This window comes from Aplidium turbinatum, chromosome 6 (assembly GCF_918807975.1).
Source record: "Aplidium turbinatum chromosome 6, kaAplTurb1.1, whole genome shotgun sequence".
NCBI classification, from domain to species: domain Eukaryota; kingdom Metazoa; phylum Chordata; class Ascidiacea; order Aplousobranchia; family Polyclinidae; genus Aplidium; species Aplidium turbinatum.
Window position 1 is genome coordinate 14,016,959 of NC_137477.1, and position 27,700 is coordinate 14,044,658.

Consider the following 27,700-nt stretch of genomic DNA (forward strand, 5'->3'; position numbering starts at 1 on the left):
CATATTTTTCTGCTTTAATCACGAAATGAATAGCAAAAGAACAAGTAAACGCAGCTGAGCTGATTTAATAGTGAACTTTAACACATGAAATTACAAGACAGTGCAATAATGAAATGGTAAATTCAGCTATTTCCACGAAGATTCGACATAAATTTCCATATTTTTAAATAAAAAATATATACCATATAAAGATAGATAAATGTACAACAAGATTAAGAAAATACGAACAACATTGAATTTATAAATTGCTATTAAGACGTCAATTACCATCTAAATAATATTACGGTATGTTTTTGCACCAAGATATCAGCAGCGCTTTGTTTAAACGACTTCATTTTCAATAACAAGCAACCTCGCCATACGTTAAAGCAACATAAAATCATTTGTTACTCGAAAAATTGCGATAACTAACCAAAGAAGACCAAATTGTATTTTTGTTTGGGGCACTTGTATTGGTCGAAAGATTTTAGGCGTCCAGTTCAAGAAAATCATAAATATATTCATTTAAAACTTTGCAAAGACTTTTAGACTATTACCCCTCACTATAGCCTGTTTGAAAATTATATGGTTTGATTGACAGAAATCTCATAATTATACAAGACCTATCTGTGCATGTCAGATAATGCAATAGTAGGCTATATCACGTTCCTGGCAAATGCCTTGAGCAGCTGTAAGTAGAGTAGTAGGTTTTATAAAGACGAGGAGCTTGCTACTATTCTCACTTTTTGTTTCCGAGTTTTTGTGGGGTTCGGTTGGCATTTTAATAAGTTTTGGTTATTTGAAAGAAGTCACGACACGATGTCATCGTATAGGTTGCTTGCTCCTTTATTGTTAGGCCTATGTAAAAGTGTAGACTAAGCAAGTTGTGTCAATCAAAAAATACAGTACGGTGAGAATGCGGTGAGGTGATATCCTGAGATGATAACCAATATCAATAAAAAACGGAAAACGCCCATAAGACAAAATAACGGTAGTGTGGTGTCTATGTAGATGCAGAATGCATTTCAGGAGAATCAACAGCCATAAAGTCTTTGTACTGCTCATTTTATGACAGGTATATGTCACAAAAAAGCATTTTAAAGTATTTTAAATCTCACAGATGGATGTAGGTGACTAGGTGTAGCCCGTAGATGACAAATTCGTCAGAGAAAGAAATGTCAAATCGCTATTAGATCAAACTGTTTCAAGCAATTTAGGTAAGGATGGAACGGTCACAAGTATTTGGGTATAGAAATGAGCTGTCTGAATATATTTCCCAATTTCTAATATTATCCTCAACCTCTGTGAGTATGACCACGTCAGTTACCGGTAGCAGTTTCTAGGGCAATTGAGAGGGTAATTGGGCCCGGTACCAATGAGACTCTCAGGCCCAAATGCAGACAGGTTTAAGAACAACGCAACGTCCAACAAACACGATTCAGTTTCTTCAAGTTTCCCGGTCCCTTGGAATGGTTGCGACCCCTCTAATCATCCCTGACCCGGGTCCAAAAGTACCCTCTGGACTCCCCTGTCAACGCTACTGTCTGTTTCAATCTTGGTAATCATATCAGCATTTATTGAGTGCTCGTAAACCATATTTCTCCTACCTTTTGTTTTCATTGAAAACGCATTCGGCCTATTTTCAAAACTAGCTAGTTTTCTTGTTTTCGGTCTAGTTTTGAAAACAAGAAATAGCTTCATTAAGGCGCAAGCTGTAAATTGATTTGAAGGTTTCAATGATGTGATTCTTTGGTCAAACTGTTGCCTTTTTAGCTCTTGCTTTGGCTTGGTTTTGCTGATAAATCATATCAGACATTTTTTCATTGTTCAATAGTGGCAAGATAAGCAATATTCTGAGCTTCCACTGACAAGTACAAAAGAAAATACAACGAAGTAAGCTGACAGTCTGATGTAGGCTATTCTAGGACAAGAAGTCTTTCATCGCTTGGGCTCCAGTTTAGTAGATAAATCGTTTAAAGTTTTTTGGTCGGTGATGACTTGAAGATTTTCGACGTACCTTTTTGTTTCTTCAGCTGTTTTTGTTGTAGATAGAAGTTGGTCTATTTCTAAAAATCAAAAGATCAGCAAGAGTTAAAACATATCATCATCTTAAATCGACACTGGAATTCAGTGACGGATAACTTTTTAACCAATTTTCAGTTTATAAATGCCAGTTTTAGCGGTGCGTCTTGAAACGTCAATGAGTGAAAACACTTGTTTCCTGATAGCCTATCGCATGAACCGTCCGTGGTGTAACAAACATAATTATACGGTAAGTATATAAGCCTATTACTATAGATATTTAAAAATATGTAATTTGAGATAAGTAATTTTAAAGTTCTAATTTTTAGCACCAATATAAGCACAAATATCGTACAATACAGAGAGTCTATGATCTCATAACAAGTTCTTTCTGTGCATCCACGGATTAAAACTAAACAGGCAGAGATATTCGGCTTACCCATCTTGCCACCGCATCCTCGTACAATGGACCTGACGCTGTTGCTAAACATTTTCTATAAAAAATAATAATAGAAGGATCATGAAGAAAAAATAAGTGAAAGACAGTTAGGCCTATATTTATTTATGAAATTAATCCGATGAGAGCAGTGATCAATTTTGAAATATTTTTCTATATCAGTGAACTTGACACATAGCTTGTTTTTTCAAATAGTCATTTTCTCTTCATTTTCTCTTATTCATACATCCACATTGCAGCAAAAATCTTTTTTGAAAGGTGTATCGCAATTTTCTGCAACCCAACCAACAAACTTTCATTATTATGTTGTCGTTTGTCTTGGTGATCTTGCAAAATGCTTTTGAAAGGTTACCTCAACCATAGCCATGTCTGCAATACAGGTAGTTTGTTGTGGCTTACCATTTTTTCGAAATTAACCAATTGATTTGTCGTATTATTATTTCCTTCGTGTAGAAAAGTCATGTCCTTAAGGAGCAAGGGGAGGTAAGGAATAACCGGGGGATCCATTGCTTCAATTGCTATTCTATACGCTCGATGGTTTCGGGAAGGATCCTAAAAAGTAAAGGAACGTAGTCTTCTAGATGGTTGCCAGAGATAAAGCGAGAAGTAACAACTACAGTATGTCAACGCAATAATAGTTTCAAAATAGCCGTGTCCTTTGTGGCATCAGCTTAGAACGTAAGGGTAGGATGCACCATTAACGAATCTTTTACAAATACTTACAAGCACTGCCTCAAACTCTTGGACAATTTTCTTGTACCGAGCGGGCAATTTTTCCCAAGTGCTGGTCATCCTGCTGATAGCCTGATTGCCAATCCCAATCATTATCGCCATGAAAGCATTCATATTCTGTTGCACTTTCAAGCTGTCATTAAAAGCAGTAATTTTTACACACTCAACAGACTGAGTAGGCTACGATGCGTAGGCTAAGTAGTGCACATACTGTATTCAACAGTACCCTAACTTGTAATTTGAAGAAGACAAACCAAAATGAGTGTGACTGCACTTGAAAGGTGAAATTACGATCAAAAAAACACGTTTTGTCAGAAACGAAGTTATTTCTATTCGTGACCTTGCTTCACCATCAATAAAAATAAACTTGATTTTTTTGTTTCTTGAATAAAAGATGACGTTGAACAAAAACGAAATGTTATAAAGAGGCCACACTCTGCCTAAAATATAAATACTTGGCAATCGAGTCTTCACTGTATGTGCACATTATTAGGCATTGTAAATACGTCTACCCAGGTCACTATAGCGATTATGTAAGTTTACTTTATTAAAATATAGCAGGTATTTTTATTTATTAGCTTCAGATATGTATACATGTTACACATCCATATGCAGATATATAAAAAAATAGAAAACAAAAGTAGACGTACACAGGGGAAAACCTATAAACATAAGCATAGGTGATGCAAGAGAACATCGCTGGACGATGACACTTTACCAAATAAATAACAGGAGCAAGTTATGGTTTGACTTACTGCTGAGCAATTTTGATAAACTTCCGTAGGAGCTGTGCTCGTTTACTAACGTTACTGCATGTGCATATTTCAGTGGGAGCCCAGTAGGCGAGCTGGTTGAATCTCCGAACCAGGAGGTCTAAGTTTGCTGTCACTCGATTGAACTTGTGAGCTCCGAAGACTTTGTAAACGTATTCCATCTGAGAAGAAACGTTTACTAGTATTGCTTTGACATATCAAGATATTGGTTATAGCTTAATCTGCAGTCCAAGATTTCACAAGTGAACATTAAATGTAAGAAGTTGTGCACATTATTTTTATCTGAATATAAAAAAATATTATTGTTTAAACTTTTTAAGTCGTTGCAACTTTTTGAATTTCATTGTAGCTTGTTTTTTTTTACAACTTTTTTGTGCCATTGTTTAAGAAATCATTTCACTGCAAGTGATAGGCTACTGTGAAAATCACAAACAAGGTTTGTGCGCTATTTACAATCAGCATAAATCCCAAGCGTGATGTCACTGACCACATGAACGTTGTTGAGAAGTTCCCAGTCATGTTGGGTCACGTGATAAGCAATCTCCAATGAGCTTACAGTATCGCTTTGTAGTGTCATCGAATCCGAAATGGAATATTCTAGTTTGACCTGGAATAACAAACGAGGAGACCATTCTTAATAGTCAGAAAATCACTCTCACTTTAACAATTTGTACAAGTTTGTATCGCCAAAGCAAACTGCAAACCTTATATAGAATTTAAAGTTTCCACTAAAGTAAACCACTGTTGGTAAATTGATTGTTTTGTGATCATATTGTAATGAAACTACGAGTAGACTGATCTAAGATGATTTTCTATCATCAAGCACGCTGATAGTAAGATAGTGGTACCGGTTGGCATGTGTCTTTGGCGGCGCATACACACAAGTAGCTGTTGAGCGAGATGAATGTGGCTACCGAACGCTGCCTCTTGCGGATTTCGTACGAGTCTGAAATAAGAAAGACGATGCATAAACTCTTCATTGCAACCACGTTCTCTTTGCTAGATAGGCCGACGCCAAGCCATTATTTTAATTTTAGGCTACTTGTCACTTGTGGATTACAGTAATATTTTGAGAGGACTTTGTTAGCTCTAGGGTAGATTAAAGCTCCGTTAAAGCGTAGTGAATGGCATTAAAATTTACTTCACATGAGCGTTTTGATAAAACGATCTTGAATTAATAGTTCACGTTTACCTCCTGACTCCTGGACCTCAAAAATTCGAATGTTATCACATGGCCTGTTGAGTTTGTCTGCGACGATTCTCAGAATTTCTTCTGCCTGTAATTACAAATTAGCATTATTAGAATAATCTGGTTATATTCACGAATCTGATTGGCCTACTTTGAGAAAGTTTGTTATAAACATAAAGACAAGATAGGTAGGCTATTAGTTTTTCCAGGGCCACTTTTATTGTCAGGTGCACAATTTAAATTGCTCATGATTTGAGAAGATTATTCAACATGTTTAAATAAATGCTGTCCAGCTAAATTACATTTTTTGTTTTGTTAAGATTTGTTTTCATGCCATTTCGTGTTTTCATAAAAGTTTTTATAACATGTAAATCAAGTTGTCCACTTCTCTGTGATAGACGTGTGTCTTCGTTTAATAAACAAGAAGACAAGAATCCAAACTTCACGTCTTCCTTTGCATGCCACAAAGTGTTTAGCAAAGGTGCAATCGTCTACTCACTCCACGTGTCGAACCGAAGTCCTTCCGAAACCCATTTAAGTAGTTCAACCACGAAGATGACAGAGTTTCTATGTTTAACATGCATGTGCCTGCAGGCACGTTATATCAACTCTTCCTAAACTAATTCTCACCCTCAGGTAGATTAGGTTACAATTTTGTTTCTCTTCATGTTTGAATAATGTTACCCACCGATGCAAAGACAGAAACTTTAAGAGTGGTGTAAGACTTTTCGGAGTTGTAAATCTTCATCAGCACTTGATCGGATGCTTTGATTGGCTTATCCCAAGCAGATCTTCCTTTTCCTGTTTCACATCTTGTGATGCCCCCATGTGTCATGAGAAATGTTTCCGTTTCATCTCTAAATGCAAAATACACGTAGCTTAGTTTTTATCTTTGCAAAATAAATTAATTATCTAAGCAATACCAGTAATGTGAATGCAGAGATAGGATAGTTAATTGAATAAACCATATTCCTTAATGAAAAAGAAACCGTGGCTCAGCAAAATACACACAAATGTTTGGCAAAGGCAAAAAGTATTAAATGAGAATAGAAATACTGCATTTTTTCAAAAAGGATTGTATTATCAAACACTCTTGTGATTGTCCTCCAAGTGGTGTTTTGAGTTGTACTTACTTGTCTTCCAGTTGGTAAAGGTTTGAAAACTCATCTTTGAGCAATGCGTAAGTATCGTCTGAGATGCAGTCAAAATCGATTTCTTCTTTGAGCTCCTAATGCAAAGTTGCTTTTAAATGACGTAAACAGCAAAAAACTGTAATGGCCGTTAGAATTTTATAAGATTGGAAATATAAAAAGGTCATAAAAAGTCTTGTAAGGGTGTAATGAAATTTCTACAAAATCGTAAAAATGATATTTTATTTGGCCTAAAAAACACTTTTCGTAACAAAAATAAGTATTTTGTATAAATAAACACATTTCTAGGCCTACACTATCCATTCAAGCGGCGTTGATTTAAACGCTATAAACTATGTTGAGAACAAAATTTTTTTTCATTGCATGTCAAAAAATGACTTAGCTTATTGTATCACATTACAATCCATGACTTGGCACAAATTACATTTGCTTGCGACTCAGTGAACAGAATTATAGCAGTGCATTTAGTGGTGATTCATAATGAATTATTGGCTTGAACTTTTGAATTCTAACTTTCAAAATCACTGACTTTATCGAATCATAATGAGGATATAACCTATTTTTTACATAATGTACTGGCATAGCAAAAAGGTCAAAAGGACATTGAGGCTGTTCCTCATTTTTCATTCAATATTGGTCACATTTGCTTTAGAAAATTTACTGACTTTTGATCGCATAAGTTAAAAAAATGAAATAAAACAAAAAACAGAAAATTTATTAGATATGCAGTGTTGCCAAATATTTTTGTAGTTTGGAAACGTAAATAAATTACAAGCCACCAAAGCATGTGTTGTGTAATTTGTTTGACAACTCACCTGCAGAAATTTTTCTATTGATTCATCTCCACTACGAAGGTAAGTGAGTATGTGGCTCCACCGTACGACAAAATAAACTATCTTTCTTTTTAATGACTTTTCGAAAGGGCTATCAGAAGCTTTTTCTGAGTGATACCTCTGCAAGATGTATTTGCAAAGGTCTTCAGTTTGCATAAAAGTAACGTGCATCAGAATAAAGTCTTCTACAAGTTCGTCGTAACAATGCAGTGTCCAAGGTTGTAAATACTCCAGGATGTGCTCCAATATTCTTTCGGGGCTTCCTGTGGATACAAATATTTAAAAGTTTCGAAAGAAGCAATATCCAAGTATATTTGACTCAAAAATCTTTCCCTATAATAAGCTACTTTGTTTTTTTAGTCTCCTTTTTTTAGTCTTGTTTTTTAGACACATTGTAAAGTTTCAGTACGTTGCTTATACATTTCTCTTCAAATTGAAGTTACTTTTTAAAACATATAGTTTAATCAATAAAGCAAGCTTGTTGTCCAATTAGGTTATGGTTCTTCAGTAATTTCATTTAAAACTACTGAAGCTTTGAAACTGAAATTTAAAACGACAACACATTCGTTTACATTTTTCAAGTAACAAATCTTTCAGCTATTCTTCTTCGTCGTATGAGCTGTTCTTCCGGACTATATGTTTGGGCATGATGTCATCAGCCACTCGACAGTCTCGTCATCCAGGGCCTTCAGTCCAAGCGTTCCATGTGGTGGTTGATGGATTGGGCAGTCATGGACGACATGATCTACTGTTTGGTCTGTGGCGCCACACTCGCATCCCGGTGAGGGAGCCAGACCCCATCTGCACATGTCTGAACGAAAGCGACCGACGCCGGTTCGTAGGCGGTTAAGCCGGACCCACGCAAGTCTTGCGAGGGACATTCCCGGAGGGTGGGGATCGACGTCGGGTAGGAAATCACGGAGTCGGGAGGTGTTGTTTTGCCACTCCATGTTCCATGTGTAGTTCGTCCAGTGTGCCGCACTTATTCCAAGATCTTCAACGTTGTTCAGAAGCTGTCGTGCGGCGGGCACAAATGGGCGTCTTGATTTCAGTCGCTGCTGTCCTCCAGGTAGGCGCTGGAGTGTACTGTGGAGGAGGTGGTCGGGGTCCAGTGCGCGACGAGCAAGGGAAATCATGGCTCCTTTACGGCGAAGCTCAGCAGGTTGGATGCCTGCAAGGATGGGAAGGCAGTCCGTTGGAGTGGGACGCAGGCATCCAGTCACAGTGCGTAGTGCGTCATTGATGGCGGTGTCAATGTGGCGGGTGTGAGAGCTGCGGCACCACACTGGTGCGCAGTACTCAGCGGTAGAATGGACGAGGGCCAAGGTAGCTGTGCGAAGGGTTTTCGCATCAGCTCCCCAGCCGGAACCCGCCAGCCGCCTCAAAAGTGCAACGCGCGCAGATAGTTTTTTGCGCAGTGACTCCAGGTGTCGTCGGTACGTGAGTGACCTGTCCAGGGTTACGCCGAGGTAGGTAGGTTCGGCGCAGTAGGGGAGGTGTTCGTCATCGGTGGTAACGTTGATCTCACGTTTTGCTTCCTTGTTGTTTAAATGGAAGGCCGCCGACACTGTCTTTGCCTTGCTGAGCTGTAGCTTCCATTTCTGGAGATATGTTGATATAGTTGACATGTCCTGGCTTAGGTTCCTCTCCATTGACTGCCAATCTCCGGCTGGATGCAGGAGAGCCAGATCGTCTGCATAAGCATACTTCCTGGAGATGGTGTCAGGCAGGTCGTAGATGTAAGTGTTAAAGAGGAGGGGAGCCAGGACAGAGCCCTGTGGGACGCCGTTCCTGAGTCGACGAAGTCTACTTCGTCGGCCGCTACCGGTGGAAAGGGTAAAACTGCGGTTTTGCACAAGTTCCATAAGCTATTGACTAGCTATTGCTATTGACTAGAGTAAAATAAGAATTACCTGCTTTCACTGAATACCGAAAGCGCTTTGGTGATAGATTGGGATCGGTGCTGCTTACTGACCAGTCGCCATGTTTCTGACGAGGTGAGGAACCCGGAGTGACAATTTTTTCCAAAATCAAAACATCTTCTCCATGTTCTTTCAATCTCACAGTATTAGCTTCGACGTCCTATCGACAAAAATGAACAAAAAAAAGCAATTTATCAAGATATGTGAGTTATTATCATTTCATATGCTTGCCTTTTTCACTATCTAGACTAGATCTTGCTATACGTTGTGTTGAAGTATTTTAACTCTACCGTTTGCAGGTTGAGACGAGAAAATCTCCCCGTAGCCGGACCTGACGTATGAGTAAAATCTACTGTAAACTCGTCAACGGTTGCCGTTTGTCGCATCAACTGTGAACGGTGCTTAATAGAGACAGTAGATTCAGCCAAGTGGGCCTAGTCTTGTCTGAGACAAGACTAGGCCCACTTGGCTGAATCTGCCACACACCCTCTTTTTAGTTAATAGAGATATAGCGTAACAATATGTCAACTAACTAAGAATCACAATTGTACCGTTCTACCATAATTGGTAACAAAAGTTATATAAAGTAGTGCTGCCAAATGTTAAGCAATTTGTGTTTGATTCATAGGTCACCAAATTTGAACTTTTTAAATATAAAACCAGTTGCATTTAGGTTTGGTAGATTTATTATTATCATTTGGTATACAGTATATTGTTCTTGAGAATCTGGCAACTCTGGCCATACAGTATCTGCACGGTGTCCGGTAGCTGCATCTACTGTAAATTCACCTTGTTGATAGGCTACATTAACGCTTTGAGTATGAGATGTTCTTGCTCTTCCTTTTAAAAAAAAGAACAAGGAGTCATTCACTTTGTCAAATAAGCGTCAACTCACTTTGAGTATAGAAATGAAGTCCAACTTGTCGACTCTCAGAAAGTGGCAGTTGTCTTCTGCAAGAATGATACTTGCCGCTCGAGGTGCTTCGTTCACCAAAGCTAGATTGCCGAAATCATCACCTTCCCCAAGCTTGCATACGACACCCTATATCATAACACGACAATCAATCAAAAGTTGTTTTGTTTTACCAGTAATATGTCATTTTGTGCTGGAAAAAGAAACTGTTTCGATTTGATTTGAAAGAATTGTCCAAAATTTATAAACCTTTAATTAAGAACTGCGTTTAAAATTACTTACTTGAATTAAGTTAGAACTTGACAAAAGTTCTCTTTGAAGCGTTTTCCTTTAAAAATTGACATAGCTGATTAAAAACTATGTTCATGCAGTTGAGGATGCAACACGAGCACCCAACTTCAGCGAACTTATAAACGTTTACTAGACAAAAACTGTTATTAAACAACTTCATTTCGTAATTCTAACTTATCTGACCTTTCCGGCGACCTCAACTTTGACCGTTCCTCGAAGCAGAATGAACCACGACGTCCCTTCATCACCTTGCTTGAAAACTGAAACAATAACAAATGCTGGAAAACAAATAGCGCACCAAGGTAGTTGTATTAAGAAACCTTTGAATGCCATAGCAGGATTTAATGATGGATGATTTGTGCACTGCAGCTGAGTATAGCAATCACTAATAGCGACATGCAGATTGCAGAAGCGTTTCGCTGTGTGTGCTTACAAGTTACAACACTCAGTTATTTATCACCATTTTGATTGGAAGTAGGCTACTAAGGCTTCCACGGAAGCCACACCGATTTGGAAAACGAAATTCAATACGTTTGGTGTTCTATCGAATGCTCAGTTTACGACAGGTATGTCCAACCTGAGGCCGGCCTGAGGTTTTAATGCGACCCGCTAGCTATTTTCACTCTAAGTTGTCTTTTTAGCAAAATTGCTAAAAATTGAAAAATACCAACATTAAAAATATTTTACTTCATCTCATAATTTTTTTTGCAATTTACGCCGCATAACGTACCATCTTAGCTACAATGTAATGTACATCTACATCTACAAAACGATGCTACATTTACAAAACAATGTCAAATATCTCATTGACTTCATATTATAGAAATAAATTCGGTTTCTTTCTATGTGTGTGTTATTTGTTCCCATTTTCAAAGATAAAATAAACGATTTTTAATTGTTTTTTTTTTATGTACGGTACCCATTTTTCTTGAAATTTAATAGGTACTGCGGCCCATTTAATTATTTTAAGTGACAATGCGGCCCACTATAACAAACGCCTGGACATCCCTGGTCTAGGAAGTGCTCCCTCGTTCTGCTTTGATGAACGATTTATTACATAACGGCAATCCATAGTAATAATTAGAACAATATAATACTACAAAAACAATACAAACTTTCAACAGATTAATAAAAGTATTTGTCAAAATGGTCAAAAGCTGACAGATCACAAAAAACAACTTGTGCGAATTTTGATTACATAACAATCGCAATTTGTTGTTTCAAAAAGTTTTGAAAAACCTTCAAGATTGTGTCTATGTGTTTTTCCTGTGTGATGGCTTTGTTGTAGGGCCAGATAAAGTAATGTAGTTATGTAAAGCAGCAGTTTGCAACAACCTGCAAAGCAATTGCTCTGATAAATGTACTTCCGGGTGATACGTTACGTAAATACAGAGGCAAGGGGCCATATAATTTATGTAGGAAAGCAAGCTACTGATATAGACGGAGTGACTACCCACCGTATGTTCTTCAATGATTCATAGCCTACTAATGATATCTGTTGATGATATCGCACACATCGAATCACTAGAAATTAAAACTATGATCACAGAAAGAAGAGAAATTTTCATTAATTTTCACAGTTGAATTGCAAGTACTTACGTATTTTGCCCTCATCATGGTGGCATTCAAACTTCAACACTCCAGCTAACTCGCGTTTAACCTAAAGTAAACCCACTGGTCAATTGACGATTCATCAGTTCGAAGTTGCCTCCAGTAGACTCGTATCAGTTTAAACATGATATTTTTTTGCAATGAAATTATATTATTATTTCATGCAGTAACTGGAGTAATTGGTTGCTCACATGCTGCATTCTCACCTTGTGAGAGTAGCCTACAGTAGGCATAAGGCAGGCGCGGATTTATGGGGCCCAGGGGGCCCGGGCCCCCCCGAAATTTTGTGAAAAATTGTATGTTTCCGCATCAAATGGTTTGATATGCTTCTAAACAGCTGATATTAGTCCCTCGGCATCACAATTGATGAAAATGGTTGTTTTAATGTCTATTTTCTAGCATATCGTATATGTCGTAGTATCATTGTTCATATCTGTTTAGCTTTTTCTTTCTTTTTAATTGAGTTTCAAATTTTCTGGCCCCCCCCTCCGAAAAAAACTCTTAGATTCGCGCCTGGCATAAGGCTATAATCGTTAAAATCTATTAAGCCCCACTTTGCAACTAGATTCTAGAATTAACAGGTGCGTTTTTAAAATAAATGCTCTCTACAGAATATACACAGTTACATTTAGCCTGCACACCATTGACGAAGACATTTGTAAGGACTTAAGCAGGCTACACTTTCACCTTGAAAAAGTTGTTGTGATTACATCATAAATGATGTTACACTGTTTGCTCCTAAAAGGAACAACATTCAGTAAAATTCTACAATTTTTTACTTTTTTTTTTGCTAAGACCTCAAATCACAACATTTTGTTTTCAGGCCTTTCTAGATACCAACCGAATCTGAGAGATGAGCCAGTGCTTTCATGTGAAGTATTTCATTGTAAATCATCATCAGTTCCTTTGCACTTCGTTTCTGAGGTCTAAAACGAACAATGCAACAAGGTTGGAAATTAATGGTAAAGTTTAAGGTGCGCAGGGAATAATTATTCAGAATTATTTGATTTTCATAAAAAATAACTCTTCGTAAAGAGTCGCATTTGACTTTACGCTCAGCAAATAGGTGCAATCTTTTCCTTCAGTTTTGTTAACTTTAAACTAACAAAACTTTTACTATCTCAAAACAGAGTTTATTATAGCCTACAATAGATCTATTGCAAGGGCTGAAATGAGCATTGGCTTTAGTTCTTAATTTTTTTAGAAGTCAAGACACTAGAAATATTGAAAAATCAAACTGATGAAAATGACAAGGAAAGAGGATAACCTACAATTGCTTTGATTGGAGAAAACTGCTTGAACAAATCATCCGTAAAAACAAGCAACTCACAATCTTTGTAATGTTGATCACAGACCAAACAAAGTAAGGCAATGATCAAATCCGTTCCAATTGTCAGCGTGCAGAAACTGGACTATCTAATATAGATCTTTTTTTGCATAAGGGATACAAAGTAAACATGTTCCGTAGATTAAAAGATCTGCAAACGGTTTGTTAACAGAAACAACCTAAGGCAGAGGTATGCAGTGTTTGCAAATGCACCAGAGCGCTTATCCACTTTTCTACACAAACTCACTCTTCTCGCAAAGCTTTCCGAAACATTGCGTCATGGTGATTCTTCTGCAGGAATGACAAGGCATCAGACACATCCGTAGTTTCCAGACACCGAGTAAGAAGCTCTGATGTTGAGTTGAGGTTGTTGTTTATCTTAGAAGCATCTCTATGAATGCCATGTGTGTCTTTAAGGTGTGATCTGCTCTTGGTGTCAAAAGTCTTAACGTCATCTTGAAAACGGTAGTAATGCTCCGAGTCTTCAAATTGTTCTTCACGATCAACTGCAGTTGTGAAGAAGTACTGTATATTAGAGTGAGAACAGCTTATATTTTATCACAACAAATTTAACTCACAAACAGATCAACACAACTGCTATACTAATTTGCAAACTCACAATCGCTTTGTTCTGTTGTTTACAAGATAGCGGTTTCTACAAACTATTAAAAGGATATAAAATCTGCATAAATACAAAGTTATTTTTCTTCAGTGAGTGAACCGTTTACAACTACAAATAAGTTTCTCATAATGAGCTGTTGGTATCAAGCCTAATCAAATATTCCATACCTACAACTTTCTGAGAACAATAAACTCTACAAAAAGTGTCAATAAAATAGCACATGCGCCACAACGTTTTTGCATAAACGAATGTCTCTGATACTAGAATTAATTAATCATGGTTGATAGCACTTGTAGTTCCAAGATACGCTGTCAAAAAATATGGAACCACCTTTATTGGTATATTTTACTTTCACAAATATTTTTTATTGGGTGTTTTACGAAAAACAAACAACTAAATTACAAAATGCATAAATTTCGAATGGAGCAAAACAAAAACGATGAAACTTAAAAATAAAACAATATTAACCATAAACCGTGTTCTAAAACTTGGTGGACATTACAAGCAAGCAATTTGATACTTCATCTGACTATTTTATAGTTTGATGTGAAAAAACAAACAAATAACACTTTTTAATCCACACCCAAAAATTATACTACCGAAAGTAATTTTAATCGGGAGTAATCAAAAAATTTCGACCAGGTTGTGATCGCACGTCTGTCATGAGGGCTAGTACAACACAATCGTCGTGACAGTTGGAACTATCTCGAGATTTCAATCCGACAAAATTTTTAAAAAAGTTGTCAAATATGTTAGTGATAGCCTACTGTGTACCAGATTTATGAATTATAACTTTCATAGTTCTTGGAAAATTAATAATTGAAAGTGCTACCTTTTCGTGCCACTCGATATAGGTTACGGCTCGTGAATCATGAGGCGTTTGTAATACACCATAACACAAAAAGTGTTCATATGAACCTCAATTATATACACTAAAAAAAAATCAAGTGACTTCTTAAGTTTTAATAGAAAGGTAATTGCTGCTTTAGATCTTTCGTTTGAACAAAATCAGATGCTATCATTTAGAATTTGATTATTGGTAAGGTAAATAGCCATGCAGGAGTGATTATAATTGCTCACAAACTGCAAATTTGTCTAATAATTACCGTGGAAGAGAATTCCTTCCTCCAAAAGCACCTGCCACATTCCTGTGATCATCCATCGGGACACTGCAGTGCTGGTTTTGTAGTGGGAATCCTTTTGCGCTCTCAAGAGGTCGTTTGCTTCTATAAGTTGCTGGAGCCATGCGACAAGTTCTGAGCCTTTGACGCAGTGTTGACGCACGCGTTCCGTGTATTCATTGTCTTGAACCGCTGTTCGAAAATCAGTGAAAACAATTGATAAATAAATCAAAAAGTGTTGCCCATTCGTTCAACTTTAGTACCAATAGAGATTGATGGATATTACGCTATGACAGCTTGAGTTTGCTTCATGATCTGATGTAGATGATGTGATAAAGCATGAACAGTTAATCGTTCAAGCTTTCTGAAGGTAAACGCAGAAATTGCAAAATAAAAAATTCCTTCAACATCAGAATGTCATAACTAATAGAAAGCAGACTACAATCAAAGGGATGATGCTATGCTACCATTATACCCAATTTGTATTCGTTTACCGTTAAACTTTTGCGTTGTTGATCTGCATTAGCCGAAGGATTTGATACAGTGAATGACTAAAAAAATAAGTTTTTGTAGATATGTAGATTTATTCTCATAAATTTAGTAATTTTTCAGTGTTCAATACTGCAGCTACTATACTGAGATTCTGAGCAATTAAACGTTGTGTGCAAACCCTTTTTTGGACACATTTTATCACAGACAAAATACTTGAGGAAAACCTTAAAAAACAAAGCTTTGTTCTGGCATATTTACCAATAGCGCTGAAACAGTCTGTCAATTCGTCATCATCAAGATCATCTCTGAGTATTCGAGGCTGGCTCTCTTTGATACATCGATAAAGAAGACGAGCAACTTGCACTGCTTGACTGCTTGGGTTCTGAAAGAAAAAAGTTGAAAAAATAGTCTCGGCTCTAATATGAGAAACTGTGTAGGACTACCCAGACAGCAATTATTATAGAATAAATGAAAATATTATAGGTTGACTTTTATATAAATAAACTTAGTCGAATTCTGTTTGAACAATAACAGCATCATCTAATAATCTAATAACAGCACTGTTACAGCGAGAAACCAAGCGTAGCGCCTAAGTTTTGTGTCATTTTCAGTGTTATTGTTACCAGCTCTACTGTTGTGATGCATTTTTCTTCAAAATAATTTGTTCCATCCTATTTTTGAAATATATGTAGTATAGATTGTTCTTTATTATATTCGTATTGCTTCAATATTGCCCTGCCGCGATTTCAACTAACACCCTTCCAATTTTAACACAAACATTGTAGAAAAAGTCAGTTTTTCTACCAAAATCAATATTAATAATTGATTAATATCAATTACATAATTGCAATATTAATTACAATTGTAATCCAAAACAATTGTAACTTACAATTATAATAATAAATATCAATTATAATTATAGTTGCAGGTTATGTGATTGACGAAATGGCAAAAGAAATGCAAAACTTATGTCATAAACTCTAACGATAACACAAATTTTACGTTGTGAAATAAACATTATCCGTTTAGTATCATTTACATGGAGCAATGGAGCATGGACGGACTGTGAATACGATAGTGAATGGATAAAGACGAGCAGAAAGCCTAACCAAAAGTACTTCTGTCATGAAGTGTTGCATCATAGTTATCATTGTGGTAAATAATGCATGATGTTGTTGCGCTAACGCATACCTTGAGCAAAGGTTGAAGCTTCAATTTCTGTCGGCGCACAGTTAGACCCTGAAACACAAAAGTAAACATTTTTCGTCTTTATAATGACAGGATGCAATCGTGTAAACAGTCCATTTTTGCAAACTGCAATGGTCGTATGCGTTTTCCTGCTGCTTCTTTGTGTTTTCACGTTTATTCACTGCTGCCTATCAAATATCTTTGCAACGTTTAAGTTTATGATTTCTATAGTTCTTAATACAGAACTTTCAAACGGATTGATTCTGTGGATTGCCAGAAGGATACTCATAGTATCCTTTAAACCTCAATTTATACGCACATGCAGATGAACCTATGGTGGAAGCTACACAACCGATCGATGAGCAACAAAGACTTGTCATTAAACGACCTGTAGCGTAATCAACTTACTGCGACTTTGGAACCCCGTTTGGGAAAAGTGCGCCAAGGTTCAAGCACAAAAGGTTTGCTCTTCTTACTTGTCCTTGCATACCCCCAAGTCTTAATCCTTGTGAGGGTATGTGGCATTTTAAGAAAACTAAAAATCTTTAAACCGTCAAATTAGCGTTACTGGCAATATAACATTTTTTTGTTAGAATACCGTAATAAAATATCAATAAAGTGAGGGGTAAGCACTACATTAAAACTACCCAATGGCACTCAAGCTATTCATGACTCCCAGATCTCTGACCAAAACACTTGTTCGAAATCATTACTGTAAAGTCAGCTACTCACATTGGCAACAATTTCTACTGACGTAATGTAATTGCAGAAGCTAACGTAAGTCACTGTCGTTGCATCTGCCAAGATGTAATCTGGTAAAAAGTTAGCATTTTTAAAATTTGAATGTGAATGTTTTACAATCGGCCGTTGCAAGCATATTATGTTGTCAGTTGAACCTACGCAGAAAATGCATTCACCTTCCTATTAAAGTTGCTGTCGAAAAATAGAACTACAACTCCTGCAATCACCTGTCGTGTCGCAACATTATTTCATTAGCGTAAAGCTTTCCCTTGAGACACCGTTATTCTGTATCCATCCTTTAAGCAAGTTGGAAGTAAATTGAAACAGAGAATGTTGTAGAAGCTTTGGTTCTAATCCGCTAACCGAATAGAAAATCAACGTTGCTACCCAATAAATGTGCATGCGAACAGGACTGGTTGTGACAACCTAACCAAGAGTTACGTATTGTGCTTATGACAAAAGTTTATGTCAACTAGAAAAAAAGCACTTTACTTACAATGAAATACTCAATACTATAAAGTGAAAAAATTTCCCTAGAAGTCATGACATTCTTCCCTGCGAAGGAATTCCTCCCTGATAGGGAACCACTGCCTCATGGTGAAGAGTAACAAAACAGTAAAACTGTAGATTCTATGGGAAACGCAACCTTCTCTGGATCAAGCAATTCAAGCTATTTTGATAACCAGCAGATTTTAATCCCGTTCGTGTTGAAACCAATAAAACTGACAAAACTGGCGATATAAGTCCTTTGTTTCTTTTTCATGTATCTTAAACATCACTGTCAGTCAAGAGCTTTTGTTAGCAACGAAATTGGAACCACAAATGTGTCAGGCGCCTTAATACAAAATCTGTGATTAAATCCGCGGCCTCAGTCAACATTTTGCGGATAAAGCAAACACTTGAAGTATCATGACGTGCCATCCTCACACTTGCACTAAACCAACGATCGATAACGTTAAATCTATGAAAAAAACGATATATATGGTGACTTGGCGTATATAGGAAATTTGTGTCCAGACAGGTACAAGTCAATTACACCTCAATTAAAACCAGCCATCAACAAGAAATGCTAATTGTGAAAATAGTGATTATTTTCGTGCATTCAATTTTTTTTGATGCAATAATCAACAGAAAAACTACACTAAGAAAAATTTATCCCTGAAAAAAGTTCAACTGCAAACGTCAAGTTACAAAGCAAAAGATATCTAAGATATGTTCAATTGTTCATTGTAAAAAAAAACAGTGCTTTCGAATGTTCAATTGGGTAAAATACATCACAATTCCAACTAACCTTTGCAGAATTGTTCACAAAATTTTGATTACAAAAATGAATCCAATGAAATGACACTATAAGCGCTTGCTACAGCTTACTACAACGCACAACTACCCTGGGCTTCGTAAAGAAGACAAGTAAAAGTTTTAATAACGTGCGAAGAGCTTGCAACCTCAGTTACTTGGGCACGTCTAACCACAAACCTTTATTCTGAATAAGCTTTAAAAAATGTTTTCACATTGGTAACGGTTACAGTGTTTCAGTTTCAAAACGTAACAACCAGTGTCATTGGGTTGTTTCTACTTTGAAGAGGTCACTTGCGCTGAAATTCTTACAATCTTAAACTGACAAACTAAACTCAATTAAGTATTGCACATCTTAAAAGAGCAAGTTTCATCGACCTATTGTACATGCTAGCAGCAGATCAATATCAATTAAAGTAAACTTTTCGCTACTGGTAACTGGCAACTTATGTACATAACATTGATGTAAAGAGACAACAAACCACTGCCCGAAGAAGACAAATCAATGTTCCAATTATGACGTTTGCAACCTCAAACAACATATCTACGAGTAGTACGTACGTTGTACACATACACTACAAACTCTTTGTATTGGCTAAGTATTGCTTTAAACTTGATTTTTCTTTCCTATACTAGCTGTGCTTGCAGTATCTTCAACGCGATATGCTAGAAGGCGCCAAATTCAATCACAACACCTGGCGCTAAAAAACAATTTTCCAACCTTGTTTGTGGAAAAGTCCTGTAATCCTAACACCTGCTTTCAGTACCTGTAGTAAAATAGGAAATTATTCAAACCTACGACCCTCGCAGGCTACTGCCAATTGTCAGAATTGTAGGCCTACTAGCCTTGTTTGACGATAATGCACATTCAGTGTAATCATTTTTCAATCTCAAAGGCCTAGCTGCATAATTTTAAATTGAATAACAAAATCGGAAACAGTTTTTTACTTTTGCAGTGTAATGATGGCAGAACATTGGATGTTCACCATGTAAGGTTGAATCATCGCCATCTATTTAGAGGGTCACGGTTGAGCTAAAGAAGCTATTTTATCGGCAGACAAACAAGATCACCTAGGTCACCCCGCGTTGGGAATTAAATTATTGGCATGCTGATGGCGATTTGTAATACTAAGCTACATCAAAACTTAAAAATCAATTCGGTGTAGAATTCCAATGTTAATATTAATGTCTGCTGGTAGAGCGGTAAAAGATAGAAAAGATAGTTGCCAAGACCAAGAAATACCAACAAACTACCAGTACAGTATTGAGTATTTCCTCCGAACAAACAAAAAAATTTTTTTTTTATTAAACTGATATAATAATTCGATAACCAGACATTGACAGGTGATGTTTGAATTTCGAACAGCTCTTGGAAGTTTTGTAACATTTTAAAAATAAATGAATGATTAGGCTATAACTGGGAAGATCAATAACGAATCAATGTAATGTAAATGAGAATTTAATTTACAACAATAAAATGGACATCAACACACAATAGTGAAAGGCAACTACTAAGCTTGAAACACAAAAAGCCTGTATCAGCTAAAACAATTGTTTAATATTTCAGGACATTTAAACTCTTATAATGCCTGAAGCCATGGACATGGGTAAAATAGGCCTACATAAATTTGGCCAAGATTAAACTTGAACAGTTTCATTCATTGAAAAGTTAAATCGCTATTAAATAAATTAATCTATTTAAAAGTTCATATCTAGGCGTTTACGTCTTAATTTCGCTAAAGCTGCTTATCTATGACTGCGAAGACGTAGAATTCGGATTCTATTCCGATGTAAAGTTGAATCTTTCAGGGAGTCAATTGGTAAAAACTTTTCATAAACATTTTGACAGCATCATTTTAACAATACCATTTTACAACCCGCAAAAGTTGCTATTTTTACACGGTTTACATTAAACTATGATAAATTGAAATTTTTGCTGGCTGGTTGAAAGCCTGCAGTGTTTCCACACCTGCCCTATTCAAAATCAACAAGTAATTATAGATCTATTGTGAAGAAATGAAAATATATGTTTATTGTAGGCATCTTCGTATGCCCTTCCAGCAGTCTCTGCTCTGAACTGCCAAACTGAAATAAATTTGAGTTTTAGAAACGTGGTCAAACTCTAACCTCAATATCAATCATATTCTACAGTGTCAGATCTGGTTTGGTGCTAATGGACTAGTTTTCAATAATTAATGACCTTACGAATTTGAATTGCGATCCAGCTGCGTTACCAACACAAGTAGCGTAACTGCATTATTTAAATGTATTAAGAACTTTAAACATACATTTCATCGCATTTTAAGAAAAATTTATATAATTTAAAATGCAACCTATTAACCTAAACCAGCTTTCCAAACTCGTGGTGACTGATCAATTGAAGCATAAAACAACCAAGTATCGGAGATAAAGTTGAAAACAATGGAGTTTTGTGTAGTTCTAATGTAATATAAACCAGCAAAGTATTTTCAATTTCAAGATAATTGTAAATCTTAGTTTATTATTTTATTTGTTAATTGTAATATCAGTTAGATAGATGAATTAACCTTACTGCTTGCGATCAGCAGTCAACCCCTTTCTGCCAAGTCCGTTCAACAAAAACTTTCAGAAAATGAAACACTTTAACAACAAACTACTGCACTTCAAACTTCAAAATACTACACTTTAACATCTCAGAAAAATAGTTGTGAAGTTTCAATAGGTTATGTCTACCTAAGATTGCATCACTATCTTTTTAATCTGCAATGCCGTGGCTTCTGCACGGCCCTGACAAGCAAACTGTTATTTTACATTAATTCAACATTTACAAACCTAAAAAACTGGTTTGCCACCTGGGGCACAACAAAACCATGTTCAATTGAACTCTGGCCACCTTCAAAGTATCGGTTTTAAAAAATCAATAATTCCTGTTAGACGTCAGTTGACACCATGGGTTATCGATTCAAATAGAAGTGCAATAACATCCCTTCCCTTTCTGTATTAATTCTTTGCACATCGATTTAACTGGCAGAGCTGAAAACGTCGCGTCAATTCAATATCTCTTGATGTTGAATAATCACAAGAACGACGTCTTTTACACAGAGACAATTTAACATCTTGTTCCAGGAATAACGTGATATTTGCCAAAAAAAAACTTGTCCACTTGTTTCATAACAAAGTCACCTGAAGTGTTTTAAATGTTGACAATTTTAATTCAATTCACAGGGCTACCTTAGGTAAGCATTTGTTTTATTTTTGCATTGAATAAACGTAGTTAGCTGTCCAAACAATATTGCAAGGACTGGCGTAAAAGCAATCAAGGTGAAGTAAAACATTCTAAATCATAGCTCAAGGCTGGCATGCCTTAATCAAGTTAAACAGGATGTGATTACAGACCCCCAAACAATATGTTATCAACGATGTAACAACCACCTCGCCACTCTAATTGCTCGAGTGTTGGAAAAGGTAACTAACAATTAAAAGCTATTTTAGCAAAACTTAGTTTTTAGCTCGTCTGACCTTACAACATTTTAGTAAGTAAATAACTTCTTGATGAAGCTTCAATTTCACACAAAGTTGAAGTCGTAATTGTGTGACAATGTCTTGTTTGCTGGCAAAAAATCTGATTGCTTCCCACAAAGTCAAACTCTCTGCTTTTGCTCGCAATTGGTTGTTTTATTTAACTTTTCCAAACATTTGATTTCTAAATGCTTTTTTTAGAATTAGTGCAAACTGTTACAACCCTACTCCTATGCTCTGAACGAAACATTTGTGGTTGCCTTTTCTGATCCGCCATAAACAAACTGGTAGCATATAGACTACACACAATGGCAGCCAAAAGGGCATATTGATTTCAAGTGGAAAGCAAATAAGTACCGTAGGCTAAGAGATAGCAATCTCACTAATACAAAACCTTCACAACAAAAATATGCCCATTCTTTTTGATCGTTTTTGCATTTGAAGCCGGTGAATTGATGTGAAAAACAACGGACTTGAACGCAGGAAATTTCTCTCAGACGCCATTGGGCGTTAATGCCGGTGTTCATAAATACATAATTTTTCCAATTGTTTTCCAGAAGTGTCTCGATTTTGGCTAAAATCGACGGAGCTGCGTTTCCTCATGACGTAAACAAAACACCGGTGACGTCACAATTGGATTATTCATCAAAAGGCTTAAACAGATGATCAAAATACTTTAAAAAAATAGTGTGAGAAGACAGTCTTTTTTTGGATTTCTTTTGTAACCTTTTAATATTAGTGACAACATGGCCTATTCATTTTTTTTTTAATTCACAAGAACTTGCTATTCTATTACCACACACAAGTTAGTGCAAGGTCAGAAAATATTTCCCACATCAAAAAGTATCAAACTTTGCAAAGAAACAATAAATGATACTCAAAGCCAAATACGCTATTTCTGTATAGTAGTAATGTATGCCATTGTTACATCGCCGCTTAGCTAATGTACTTGGGTCACTTTCGAGTTTCTCTCATTGAAAACTTCTCAACGGAAAAAGCAAAGCAGAAAATAGCTCATAGTTTGTTAGCTTTGTACACCGTATTGTAGTTGAGCATTGTATCCAGTTTTAACAATGATCGGTGCTTTAGTCAGCAGTTTGATTATCACCGTGTTAACCGCTATTCAGCAAACATCTTCTGTCTAGCAGGCTTTGTCAATCAATTGGACTGACCAGTGACCACACAACAATTTCAAAATCTAGTTCCCCTACTCTTGTATCTTAGTATCAAATCAGAAGTAATTCCTTAAAATTTAGCCTGCGCTTAACTCGACCAAAGTAGATGACAACTACAAAAGTCACTATTCTTGCACTGTGAGCGACTAGCTTTATGTGCTTTGCTACAAGTAGATACAGAAAGGCATAGCTATAGCACCTTGTAGATTTGTTTGCTTTTGACCATTAAACCGCCATCGACGGACAAGGGAAGTTTGATTTGAAGAATTTACGATGAAAACTTTGTTGACCTTCGATAGAGCTGGATCAGGCGCTTAAGACTTGTCAAGTGCGTTGTTATAAAACATTTTGATGTCTTTACGTCAAGTAAACATCTAAAACACTATATTTTTACGTGAGCTGAAATCTTCACACCTGCGCATGTCTTCACAAAGCCGAGGAGCCAAGTGCCTGCTTGCCAAAAGAAGTTATTTTAATGGCTGAGACAAGGTTAATCTTCTTTTTATTGTTGTACAAGGTGACAATCAAGTTGAAGTCATCAGAAACACACATTGCTCAAGAATTTATGTGATGTCAAACGAGCAATTCATGCACCTCAAGTCCTCAATGCCGACAAAACTTGCGTAGCATTTCTTATGACACGAAGATGGTCTCTGATGTTTTTGCCGCAAATTGACTACACACTTTTGTTTTTTCAAGATAGTAAATAGCTTTAACCACAAGCGAGTAAGTTGATTTATAGAAATGTCTGTTTGCTTAAGATAAGATTAACATTATAAACAATAACAATAATTGAGTTGACAAACTGGCAAGGCCAATGCAAACGAATTATAATAATAATAATAATTTATTTGCATCAGACAAAGCTGTCCATATCCAAAACAAAACAACAAAATAATACACAAACTGCAAATGCACAAATAACGAACAACAACAACGAAATAACATCTAAAAATAACAAAATAATGCACAAACTGCAAATGCACAAAATCTCAATAAATAGGCCATCTACTGTTACAAGTTTACAGACAATGGTACGGTAGCGTTACAAGTTAGAAGAACTGAAAGTATTGAGAACGATAAAAACAATCAGATGACATGGCAGCCATCAAAACTAGTTAATAGCATACATAGAATTATTATAATGAAGACGGTAATTTGATATATGATGGCAATCAGACCTCATCAGGGAGGCAACAATTATTGCCTCCCTGATGAATTATCTATGGCTAATGACGTAACAGGAGATGATGATCTTCTGATATCGATTCTAGCATTGAATGGATCTCCGTGTAGTCTACGTACGCAAGGCTTGCTAAACACAACTCATACAAGACGTCTCAGTTACTTTCCACCTCGCTCACTCTGCTCCGCTGACGTGTTGTGTCACTTTGGTTGGTTGCTCACCTTGGTACAAAGCCTTGTTTTGTAACCACATTGAATTTATGACGGCTGCATGTGCTAATAGTAGTTTTCTGTGTACATTTTGAATTTTTCATTTGCAACTGCTGGCTGAAAATTTGAGCTACTATTTTAAGCATGACAGATAAATAAACATCTGCTACCATACTGGTTAGTAAAGCACTTATTCAGTGCTATTCATTATACAATCGTGAACCTGACGCTATTTAAGCAGCACGACTGACACCACGTGGAAAGTTTTGCGATTACACGCTGCAACAGGCTTCAAGATGAATTTTGGATTTTACATTAATATCTTAGGAAATCAGACTTTTTGCCTCCTAAAAAGTGTAATTAGCTTGAAGCCCGTTATAGCTGAATAAAATATGCAGTAACCAGTGCGATTTAAAGCAGTTAGTTTTTTAATGATGGAGAAATAATAATTCGTTCATAGCACCTGAAGGTAGTAAAACTTTAATTTCAATGTGAGACATCTTCTAGCCGTAAATCTATTAATTTTATTTTCTAACTGCAAAAGATCATTAGCGGTTATATAAGAAACTTTCACTCTGTGATAATAATTAATCTTTAAGCATCACATAAGAACATAGAATGTTGTCACAACAGGTAGAGATGCATAATATAAAATTTGGATTGATTTACAATTTATTTTGGATGACGCGTGTGTGTTAAAGGAAGTAATATAAACTTTAGTTTCGACCAACCATAGCCTTCAAAACAATGGCGCGATTTTACTTCAAATATGGACCAAGTTTTAAAGCTAAATAGTATTTCACCTTGTCATTTTCTTCTTCTGCCACAGTTGAGCTGTTACTGCGAAGGGAATCTTGGTCTTTTTCGTCTGGTAAAATAAATTTAAACTTTTAGATTGACAGTTATAGTGTAGTTGCAAAAAAACAGTCAATAATGAAAATTGTAACTTTCTTCAACTTGTGGTGACTCGGTCACTGAGATTTTTATTTTTCAGGAAATGATCAACAAGCTGAAATAATAGATCAACAGTTCAAATAAATAATCAATGCGTTGAAACATGGCCATGGTTGAAATACCTCTGCATACTGTATTACGTAACAGCAGCGGATTATAAAGTAAATTTATAAATGTTCATACAAATTAATAAATAGGCCTATAGAATAAAATAAACAAATAAACACCTTTGATCAGTTTTTGTTAATACAAAATTTTTTATGTTTTTAGATTGTTAAATCAATAATTGTCCAATAGCCTACAACACTTTTATTTCTCTTTAAAAGAAATCATACCTACCTATGTAGGCCTATAACTCCTCATGCACGAGAAATTTCCTTAAAATCATCAAACTAAGCCTTGCACTTCCTTGCCAGTTAACTTTTTAGCTTATAATTCTTTTGTTTGTCGCCTTTGAGAAAAGTGTGACAAATAGGCTATATAGTTTTTTGATAGGCTATTAATGAAAATGAAGATATATTTTTCAAAATAACATTTTTCAGTTTGCTTGTAAAGTGAGGGTGCAAATATATGATTTTCGACATTTTACTTGAGACAAAGTTTCTTCTACAAACATTGACAATCAGCTGCATTTACATAAATTTGAAACTTCACTGTTGAAAGTTTAAATTTACGACAATATCAATGTGAGTATGAGCACCTCAAATATCTGCATTCAATACTTTTTTCAAAACTGTTTTGCAAGACAAAGAAACTATTTATAGACAGAATTAAGAAGATTATTGTAGTGCTATTTATAGTGTGATATGTAAAAATAAGGAATAAAAATCCTGCGCTAGAGTAGAGTGACCATTGAAGCAAAGTGCACACCGAAAATTATAGCCTAAGACCCACAGAAAGAAATTTTATTTTTTTTATTTACCACTAAAGTTTCTTCCCCATCCTAAGATTCGTTACATACTTTACATTTCTATTTTGACATTTATGTTGATGCAATTAAATTAACCAGAAGAAAAGACGTTTTTCAGGAAAAATAATTTTGTCTCAGTTTTGGGCGATTGGAGTATGTGATGAAGTGCCCCCTAGATCCGCTATTTCCGCTAATCAACCAGACCCAAGCCCAATAAATTATCTAACAGGCCCCACTCTATGCAGTCAAATAAGTATTATACTTTATTGGCAAGTGAGGTCAAGGAGTTATCTTTAATAGATTTTTCCTAAATCTAAATCATATGTTTTATGTTGCCCTCGGTGGTTTGATATATGTTGGGTTCTCATTGATTGTATGTATAGTAAGTGGTTTGTTCCTTTGCACTGTCATCACTGTCGTAATGTCGTAACAGGTTGCTGAGAAAGTCAGTTCTTATTGAACGATTAGGCTACATTTAGTCGGTTTAATCACGCCGTATTAATCATCACAATATGGGGAGTCCTTTGTGATTGTTTCCACTTTAAAACTTACAATTAAAGGAAGTCTCAGATGTAAATATGAATAATTTGAAACTGCAAACATTGCGAAACAGCGGTATTATGCAAGCTGTGTGCTGCGTATGTGATGAGTACGGAGACGCTCGTGTTGTAAATCTGTTGTCGCCATTTGACATAACTTAGATGTTTGTGAAAATCATACAAATAGTTACACTTAGGTGGCCAATGTTTGAGGCCGTTGTTCTGACGACACTCTGAAAAATGCCTTTAGCAGGCAAGTTTTTGCAGGTTTGCGATGCGACTGTAGATGGAAGCGTAAGTATTCCATCACACATAAAAACCCTTGAGTTGCAAATCACGCTATCTCAAACAAAAATCATACTAATCTTACAGTAGAATCATATTCTTGCTTCTTTGAAAATTGCAGGCATTAGGAGGCTTTGAATAAATTTGGTGTAGCAACAAAACCTAATATAACTTAGTCTTTTGTCATTTAATTTTAAAGTAATAACAAGTAACCTAGCCAGTACAACGTAGCCTACCTGCCATGCTGTCGGTTTCACTGGCATGCCTCACGATGGGGCCTCCGT

At 36.1% G+C, this 27,700-nt stretch overlaps 1 protein-coding gene across 1 annotated transcript; it reads right to left on the minus strand.

Annotated features, from left to right (window-relative positions):
• On the minus strand, nt 1-27,692 carry LOC145772168 (rap guanine nucleotide exchange factor 4-like). Its single transcript, XM_082584017.1, has 22 exons — nt 27,653-27,692; nt 25,532-25,596; nt 16,627-16,674; nt 15,694-15,817; nt 14,929-15,135; nt 13,448-13,706; nt 12,715-12,799; nt 11,862-11,922; nt 10,446-10,522; nt 9,954-10,100; nt 9,050-9,218; nt 7,119-7,399; nt 6,286-6,380; nt 5,841-6,009; nt 5,156-5,240; nt 4,812-4,909; nt 4,451-4,570; nt 3,946-4,124; nt 3,182-3,323; nt 2,858-3,010; nt 2,441-2,495; nt 1-2,045 (listed from the first exon to the last, which is right to left on the minus strand). Exons 1-22 carry the CDS (start codon nt 27,657-27,659, stop codon nt 1,918-1,920), a joined length of 2,754 nt encoding a protein of 917 aa, XP_082440143.1. The 5' UTR covers nt 27,660-27,692; the 3' UTR covers nt 1-1,917.
• Between the last annotated feature and the right edge of the window lie 8 nt (nt 27,693-27,700).